This window comes from Camelus dromedarius, chromosome 11 (assembly GCF_036321535.1).
Source record: "Camelus dromedarius isolate mCamDro1 chromosome 11, mCamDro1.pat, whole genome shotgun sequence".
Taxonomy (NCBI): Eukaryota; Metazoa; Chordata; class Mammalia; order Artiodactyla; family Camelidae; genus Camelus; species Camelus dromedarius.
The window spans coordinates 57,256,730-57,265,695 of NC_087446.1; the positions used below are offsets into that span (position 1 = coordinate 57,256,730).

At 56.8% G+C, this 8,966-nt stretch overlaps 1 protein-coding gene across 1 annotated transcript; it reads right to left on the reverse strand.

Moving 5' to 3' along the window:
- Positions 1 to 892: 892 nt before the first annotated feature.
- On the reverse strand, positions 893 to 8,625 carry PPP1R1A (protein phosphatase 1 regulatory inhibitor subunit 1A). Its single transcript, XM_010994082.3, has 7 exons — positions 8,426 to 8,625; positions 4,695 to 4,755; positions 3,633 to 3,670; positions 3,272 to 3,335; positions 2,532 to 2,687; positions 1,553 to 1,659; positions 893 to 1,025 (listed from the first exon to the last, which is right to left on the reverse strand). Exons 1-7 carry the CDS (start codon positions 8,507 to 8,509, stop codon positions 1,020 to 1,022), a joined length of 516 nt encoding a protein of 171 aa, XP_010992384.1. The 5' UTR covers positions 8,510 to 8,625; the 3' UTR covers positions 893 to 1,019.
- Positions 8,626 to 8,966: the final 341 nt, after the last annotated feature.

Sequence of the window (8,966 nt, forward strand, 5' to 3'; positions counted from 1 at the left end):
TGTCTCTTCACGCCCAATAAAATCCTGGTGCGGTGTTCGCCCTGTTTCATGTGGGGAGGGGTGAACGGAGGCCCAGAGAGGCGAGGTCTTGCCCGAGGGCGCACAGCAGCACAAGAACTTCTGAAGTTCTTTTTTCTCTCCATCATACCACTTCAGTAAACAGGGGCAAAACTTGCCTTCCCTCCTCCCTGCTCCCCTCCACTGTTGGGAAAAATCAAAAGCAGTGGGTAGGAGAGGCCTGGCTATGGGGTCTGAGGAAGTTTCTTCTCTGCTCAGCTTCTGTCGTTGACCCTGTGTCCTCAGTGTCTAGGACAAAGGGGAGAGCTGACCTTTCCAGTTCCTAGCAAGGGCCTCTTTGTGAATAGCCACTGTCTTCTCCATCCAGCTTTGCTAATGGGTTGGAACCGGGGTGGTGGTCTCCTCACAGCTGGAGGAGGGAACACATCCTGAAGCCTGGGACTCACTGAGCCTTGCAGGACGGGCAGGGAGGCATCTACACAACACAACACCTGCTCTTTCCCATGGGTGGTGCCCAGGTGCAGTTCCTAGCTGTTTCCAGCAGATGGCGCCTACAGCACAGCCGCAGCCGGACTGGCCTTAGGGCTCCTAGTCTCCCAGCTGCGGGATGGTGATATATTTTCCTCAATATGAAGAGAACCTGGGGCCATCCTTCCTTCTTGGTGCCCTGGGAGTCAGTCCTCCCACCTGTCTGACCCCCAGCAAGTAAGCATAGGGTTGGGAAAAAACTCCTTTCCCAAGGCTCCTGCCCAGCTTCCGTATTTCCTCCTTTTCCAGAGGCAGCTGGGCAGAAGAGAAGGGGGCTATGTAGAGGGCAGGACAAGAGGGGAGGGAGAAAAGATGCTCCAAGTCTGGAAAGAAGGAAAGTGCCAAGGACTTAACACCAACTTTATCACTTTTTAAAAACAAGAAATTTTCCCCAAAAGTGAAGAAATAAGAAACAATTCCAGTGTCCATGCATTCCCAACTGCAGTCTTGATTCCAAGATACCTCCTTTACTCTCAGACCTGTTGTGAGGAAGCGGGCAGAAAGAGAAGGTGAGTGAGAGGCCGGGGGTCCTACTGCCCATCCAACCATCCCGTTAGTCTCGAACTTCTGCTGTCTGACCCCAGTGGCTGCCCTCCTTGTCCAGTCTACATAGGGGAGGGGAGACTGTAAAATCAAAGCTCACGAGGTTATTCCATCAGCCTCTCTACTGCGGGCAGGACCACTGCTCTCTCAGCCTACACAGGTGAAGCTCTCCCGTTGGGTTCCAAAGGCCCTTTATCAGAAACTCCGTGGTTTTCTTCTATCACCCATTTCAGGAGCTGGAAATCCTGAGACAGAGTCTAACCTCAATCCCTCCTGCTGCAGCTTAATCCCACTTCTCTGTTGGTCTGTCAGGGGAGAGGCCAGTCCTCTGGCCATAGAGAATAGCCTTTCAGTGACTGAAGCTGGTCCTTGGTTCCCCTTCTTCCCGACTCCAGATCTTCGCCCTTGCCCTCTCCACACAGCCTGCTGTCCTGCGGCCCACAGCCCCGCCCTGGGCTCTTACCGAGTTGGCTCCCTGGGAATCCAGTGGTGGTATATGGGTTGAGGGGTCTTCTGTGCTGGGTTTCTCACTGCCCCTCTCCTGAGTTTTCGGGATGGATTCTGCAGGTTCTGGAGAGGGAGAACGGGTGGTGGGAGGGAGGGGTGGTTATTCATGAGGGCTTGGAGAGGGGGTGCTGCTTCTGTTCACCCTGTCCTGTGCTCCAGTGACCCCTGAGAGGAGCCCAGGACCAGCAAGGTTTTCTCTGGTCACAATTGTTACTTAGGTTCACTGTTTTTTGTTTTTTTTTTTTTTAAATCTGCAATCAGGAAAAAAAAAAAAAACCCTCTAAAAAAAGCTTAAAAATTTGGGTAAGGTCTCAATGTGTGGTTACACCTGACCTGAAAGGAGATGAGGCTTTTTAATAGTCTATTTATTCCACTGAGTGGGACCATTCATTTCACTGCAGAACTATTAATGTGTTTCTGCTCGGGGTAGGAGGTAACATACAATATATATACGCTTCACCTTCATAAAACTGGAAAAATTCTGAATTCTGGCCTACATCTGGGATAAGGGCCCGTGGGCACTCAGCTCCCACTGATTGCACGCATCGTGTGTGTCCGCCGCTGGACTCAGGACTGGTCTCGTGTAATTTTCACAAACAATCCAAGGCGTCATCATGATCGCTTTACAGGCTGAGGTTAAGTAAGTTGTTCAAGGCCTCTGGGCTGGTAAAGAGGCAGAGCCAGGATTCTAGCCCCAGTGCTGCTCCCATTATGGTGGGCTCCCCCCATACAACAGGGAGCTCTGAAGTCCCAGCTGGGAGTGGATGGTGTCATCCGGAAGGAAAGGTGAAGAGATGCAAAACACAGCCACTGCCTCGTACATACAAAGAATCCATACGCTCCAGACAGTTTCTGGCTCTCCCTGGGCCCCTCTCTGCAGTGACTGGGCAAGGCTGGCCTCCCCCTGGGTTGGCCCCTCCCCAGCCTGAACGTACTGTGTGCTTTCCCAGAGGTGCCCGGCCTTGACTCCGCTTCTGTGTCTGTGATCCCAGCTGGGCGGGACTCCTGGGTCCCTGTGCTCTCAGTGGCTCCTTCAGACTCCTCTCCCTGCTCCTGTTGCCCCAGGTGATGTTCAACCATCATCTGGAGCTCTGGGGGCACAGAGAAAGGGAGAGAGCATGACTGCCCAGACTCCTCCGTGGGCCCTCAAACTCGACAGCCCCACTACAGGGCCGGCACTCACTGCCTTGTGTGGTTTGACTTTTCTGTCCCGAAATCCAGTGAAGAGGGATGTTCTCTGTGCAATAAGGAGGGACTAAAGCTAGACAATAAAACCTACTTCTTTCAAAGGTAGGGGAGGGGAAGGGAAGAGGCTTAAGAACAAAAGAGACTCCTGACTAGCTGGGATACATGGTCCCCCTTGGGGTCAGGAGAAAAGACTCAATTTAGATTCAAGAAATATTAGAGGGCCTCATATGTGCTGTGCCCTCTGTGGGTGAGTTCACACACTTGATTTAACTGCCAAAGGGAGGCAGTATGCAGGGCCCTGGAGGTCAAGCAGGTTTTCCCAGGCTACCAGGCTAGTTGGTGTCAGGGCTAGAATCCAGCCCTGGTTGGTCCAGCAACAACCCTCCTTTAATAAAGGCAGATTTAACAACTTCCCAAGGATTCCTTCCAAAGGGGTCAATGTGGCTGCTGCTCAGCATCAGGTGTGGCGGGGAAGGGTCTTCCGCACCTTTCATTGTGGGTGTGGTCCTCGTCACCTTCTTCCGTTGCCGTGGAGACATGGACAAAGCCGGCTGTGAAGGGTGCAGAGCACAGGTGGGCGCTGGCCCTTCTCACCCTCCCCCTCTGGACTAGCTGTGGGCTTCAGAAAGTGGGGGAAGAAAACTCCTGCCCCCCACCCCTCATGATGAGCACAGAGTCTGTGTGTGAGGGACACAGGGGTGTGTGTGTATGCATCCACTCAAGCCCATGCTAGGGGCACAGGGAAGAGGGAGCCAAAACGTCCTACAGATTGGTGGGGAGTTGAGGGATAATCCCCTAATGAGTCTGGGGGTTCTCTGTGCTGGGCTGAGCAGGAGGGACCAGCTCACCTTAAGAAGCGGGTTGGGGATCCGGTCTTCATCTATCTCTGAGGGAAAGATGGAAAGAAGAAAGTGATGAGAATGGGAAATCCAGGCTCCTCCCACCCCTGCCGCCAAGCGGACTTCCAAGGGGAGGAGCCTCTGCAGTCACCTCCTTCTTGATCCATCCCTCACATCTGCCCCCAGGAAGCTGGCCCTGGTGGCTGTCCCCAGCCTCCATCCTCCAGCTCCCTCCTGCCTTCCTGCCCGGTTTTATCTGCTGCTTCCTGTACTGTCCTGGACTCTGTGGTCGTCGGCATCTCTATTCTTGCCTCAGACCTGGAGGTTCCTGAAGGCAGAGTTTGTGGTCCTTTTCCTTTTTTCCTTCTTCTGAAGTATCCATCTCTTTCCCCTTCAAACTATTCCCCCTGCCCAGATCCAGGACTGAACCACACCTAGGAGGGAACACCAGGTAAAGAACAGCAAATGCGTCCTCCACCGGGCCGGGAGGTTATAGTCTTTTTTAGTAGTTGGAGGAAAGTTGGAGACTCAGGCATCCTGAGTTCCAGTCTGGCTTATTAGCATCACCGCCTCTCTGCCACTCGCCCACCAGCGCCCCTGACATTTTCTGAGACCTTGTTCTCTCCCCAGACCTTGATGGGGACACGGGTGACCAGAATGCCAGCTGCTCCCTGAGCTGTTTCTAACCTTCCCCTTCCCCTCTGGGGGCCAGGAAAAGAGCTGATGGAGGCGGTCCCTCCCCTTCACAGCTGTCACCGCCTCTGGGGGTGGGGGCAGCAGCCTTTCAGTTGCTGGAGAAACCTGGAAAGCTGTTGCCACAGCAACCGGTACTCTGTTGACCACCCCAACTCCTGGGGGGCTTGGGAACCAGGTGGTCTCCCTCCTCTCCCTAGCACTGCTCCATCTTTCTGAAGGAAATCCTCCTGCTAATCTAGCCACCACTTTCCTGTCTCTGGGTCAGAGATCTCTGGCTCCTCAGATCTGCCCTTCTCCCTAGCACCCACCCTCTCTCACTGGGACCCAGCTGTCTTCAGCAGCCCCTGCTCCCTTCAGCGATCCATCTGGGGTTACCTGGGGATGACTGGTCACTGGTCAGCACGAGGGTCGCAGGGGTGGGGCGGCGCCTCCGGATCTGAGGGAAGAGGTCAGGTATGTGTGGAAGCATCAAAGCCCTACTCACTCAGCAACAAAATCCCAGCTGCCCACTTAACACACCTCAAAAAGTGCCGTGGTACACTGACCCTGTGGTCTCAGGGTGGACATTCCTGGGCTCCTCCCTCTCCCCTGGGGACCCAGAGCCACCCACTCCCTGCTTCCCCCAACCCCCTTTCTGTCACTGCATCTCACCGGGCCCTAGCCCCAGCTCTCCATCTCAGCAGCTATATCTGTGCTAAGGCATCGATCTCCGGCCCACTGTCTTTCCGTCCATCCTGGATCAATGCTCAGAAATAACCGGAGAGGGCACAACGCTTTCTTCCCCTCAGTCCCCCAGCCCGCTCCCCACACGGACTGGAACCTGTTGTGGGCAGCACCTCAGTCCCCGCCCAGCCTGGGAGGACAGCACAGGGAAGGAAGGGCTGACTGGGCATTTCCTTGGCCCAGGCTCCTCACTGCATCATCCCCTCCCTATCCTTGGACACACCACCTTTCTGACTTGTCAGGAAATACAGTCTGGAGAAATCCTTGTCATGGTAAATACAATATGAGGAGGAGCCTGAGGCAGGCAGGACTCTGGCTGGGGACTAACACTCAGCTGAAAAATCATCCTGGTCTCCAGGGTCCCATTCTAAGAAATTAACATATAAGAGCTGATTGACTGCTGGGCCTCTGAGCCCCCTTTCCCTGCCTCTGTCCTTTTGTAATGCTGCCAATAAAGTTGATTGTTGTTGAAGTCAGTCCAAGGACTCTTGGGACACGTAGTTTTCCCCTTTTCTCCGGAGCCGTGGAAATGAAGAGAACTGTGGGGTTGGAGTCCCTGCAGCTCCCTCCCGGGCAGAAGAGGGGAGGGAAGACAAATGGGGCTGGGAAAGAGGCTAAAAACCTCCCAAGGTTGAGAGGAATAGGCTGAGGACACTGAATGATCAGATTCCTATCTCTGTGTGTCCATCATTTAGAGTCATTACCATGGGGGTGGGGGTGGTAAGACATGAGCCCTTCTCTATGCCCAGAAAGTGGGTACCAGCAATGGCAAGAGGGGCAGGGTTGGTGTGAGAGAGGGACTCCCTGTAGAAGAAACAGGTGCATAGCATGGGGGTAGCTTGGGGTAGGGATTGTTTTCTCAGGAGAATCCAGTGCTATCTGGTTTTTTTGGTGACCTTTCAAGGTCCCTGGCAGCAGTATTAGTGGTGTGTGCGTGTGTGCATGCACATGTGCATACATGCATGCACTGCACAGACTTAAGTGTGAGCACACCTCTGGCTCTTCCTGGTGCAAATGTATTGGGGGCCAGCAGGCCGGTGTGTGTGCTTCATGCATGTGGGGAGAGGCCAGCCTTCTCCTAGGAGAGGACTCCTCTCCATTTCTTTCCTGTCCTGGGGGAGGGGAGCTGAAGACAGGGAGAGGGTGGGCTGTGGAGCCCGAGGAAGAGACTAAAAGTGTGACAGAAAGGGCAGCAGGGCTCTGGACAGGTCCCTTCCTTAACCAATATCCTTGCCTTGGACAACATTTCTAAGCACTCAGTGTCCTTGAGAATTTTGATGTCCTACAGCAGGAGGGAGTAAAATTAGACTCCCTGAAGCACCTCCAGGCACCTGAACTACTAGGAAACGAGTCTCTTTTTTTTTCTCCTTGCCCCTATCTCAAATCCTAGCTCTCAAGGACACCTGGTGCTTTTGCTTCTGATTTATTTCCAAACCAGTCATGCCAGAGATCTGGTAGCTATGGGCACCCCTCCATCCCCAGCCACTCTGTGCTCCATAACTCAGAGTTTCCAACCCCTGCTGCCCTCTCATGTCGGTCTGGGTTGGGTGCTCCTGCCAAGCCTGGAGATTTTTGCCCACACACTTGGGTAACACAGCAAGAGGGGCTGAGGTGAGGCTGCAGGTCGAATTTTGCACCAAGCAGACACAGATTTCTGAAGATGGGAGAAAAGCAGGCCTAAGTCTCTGCTCTCTTTTTCTCTCTGGTTCCTGAGCGCTGCTTCATGGTCCTCCCCTGACCCCCTAGACCCCTGGTCCAGCTGGCCTCCCACTCTCCTCTTCCTCCTCCCAACACACACCTACACCTGCCTCCTCTAACACCAAACAGATGCAGGTGTCAGGTAGCGAGCCTTGTCTATGCCTGTGGAAGGCAGTTCTGCTTAGAACTTCGCTCCTAAGCCCACAGCCAACACTCTTGGGCCCTTTCCCCTGGGTCTGAGGTTATCTTGGCCAGTCCCCTGCCTCCAGGAGTAGCAGCCTTTTTCCCAGTTCCAAGGGAAGGCTCCCTGTGCTCATGGCTCGTTCCCATCCCCATCCTCAGGCTGTCTGTGGTCTCACCAACCTCCCTCCTACTATCACATCTTGAGGTCTGGAGATGCAGCTCCCCCCAGGCCAGGGAGAGGCTGGAGACACAGTCCCTAACCCCTCCCTACACTCTGGGAAGCTCAAGATGTAAGAGAGGTGTGTGTACCGGGCCTTTCCCTTCACATCCAGCCCTTATCCTACCAAAGAGCTGGAGCAACAGAAAGAACACTGTCTCCAGCCCATCTCAAGAGATCAGAGTTTTCCAGGTGGGGAGGCCCAGCCAGAGCCCTGGAAGCTGGCAGCCAGTTGGGGGAAATAGAGGCACGTCCTTGTGGGAAGTGGGTATTCTTTAGGAATGGGGGTGTCTAGGTGAAGGGACAGAGAACACGAAAGGAGATGGAGCAATGAGCAAATGAGCAAATATTTAGCAAATGGGCGGTAGTAGCGACCACGGGTGGTCACCCTCCCCACACACATGCTCACTCTCCCGGAGACACACACTTGCTCACACACTCTCATACACCGCCGCCTCTGCCAGGCTGCTCTGAGCTAAAAATAGGCCGGGCCGGGAGGCTGGGCCAGGGCCCTGGACTCCCACCCCTTGAGCCCAGGCCAGCGCAGGGCTTCTCCCTCGCGGACGCTGGGCTTGGACCACAGCCCCTAGTAAGCCCCCACCTCTGGCTTCCCGGAGCCATTCTCTCCACGCCCTCCCCGGCCCCCTCCCCCTACCAATCCAAAGGGCAAGAGTTGGGAATAAGGGCCCACGTGTCCAGACTGGCAGAGAGGGGCGCCTCAGCCTGCAGACCCGACCACTCCTCTCCCGCAAAGCCGCAGCCCTCGCAGGTTCACTCAACCCCTTCTCGTCCTCACTCTCTGGAGTCTGGCAGGGTCGCCCCCAGTTAGGAGAGGGCTGGGGGCTCTTGCTCCTCTCTCAACTCCCGCCCTCGCCTGCCCTCTCCCTCACCCCCTCCCGAACGCTGCCGACACCCTTGGGCGCCCCCGCCGAGCTCAGAAACTCTGGCGGGCGTTGACTGGGTGGGGGATGCGAGACCGGCGAAGGGGGGAGGGGTCGTGTCCTCAGGGAGGCCCCCTTCCCCAGGGCTGGGGAGGCAGAGAGCGATTATCGCGGGGACCCGCTTCGAGTGCGGGCGCTCATCCGTCAGTCTGTCTCGAAGAAGCACGGACAGGGCGATGGGGCTCCCACGGTGGGGGAGGGAAGAGAAGACCCCCAAACGGCGCGCCGGCCCTGGCAGGGGCGCCTGACTTAGGGAGGGCTGAGCAGGGGTCTCGGATTGCACGGTCCCGGGGTCTCTCGTCCTCTGCCGGGCGAGTCCCTGGCCGCCCCGCCCCGCTCCGCACCTGCTCCGCCGCCTCGGGGTCAAGGTGCGGCTCCAGCAGAGGCACGGTGAACTGGATCTTCCGGGGGCTGTGGTCTTGCTCCATGGCTGGGACGGCGGCCGCCCGGCAGGGGGCGGCGGGAGGGCAGGCGACGGACTGGGGCTGGGGCGGGCGCGCTCCTTCTCCACTCCGCTCCTGCCCGGCCCCAGCCCGGCGCGCTCGGCTCCCGGCTCCCGGCTCAGAGCTCCCGGCTCGCTGCCCCGGGGACTCCGCGGCCGCCGATTGGCTCCGCACTCGCCCCTCCCGGCCCCCTCCCCCTCCCCCAGCCCCGAGCCTTAACCCCGTCGTGGCTGCAACGCCAGCTGCCGCGGGGGTAACCGCCCCGCCGGTGGGCCACCGGGCGTGGCCGGGTCCTGGTCGTAGTGAACACAGCCCGGGAGGGCACCCAGGGATCCTCAGAGTTCTGGGCAGGGAGGGGATGGGCCGCGATGAACTTCTCCAAGCTGGGGCGGAATTGAGGGGCTGGGAAGGTGGAGGGGCGCTGTGAGAGAGGGGGCAGCAA

What these genes read in the sequence shown, in the direction of transcription:
- PPP1R1A (XM_010994082.3), bottom strand. Translation starts at nt 8,509, where the DNA reads ATGGAGCAAGACCACAGCCCCCGGAAGATCCAGTTCACCGTGCCTCTG. An exon ending in CAGTGACCAGTCATCCCCAG is followed by an intron (nt 3,671 to 4,694) that starts GTAACCCCAGAT and finishes TCTTTCCCTCAG; the next exon opens with AGATAGATGAAGACCGGATC. An exon ending in CACCTCTGGGAAAGCACACA is followed by an intron (nt 1,660 to 2,531) that starts GTACGTTCAGGC and finishes CTCCCTCTCCAG; the next exon opens with AACCTGCAGAATCCATCCCG.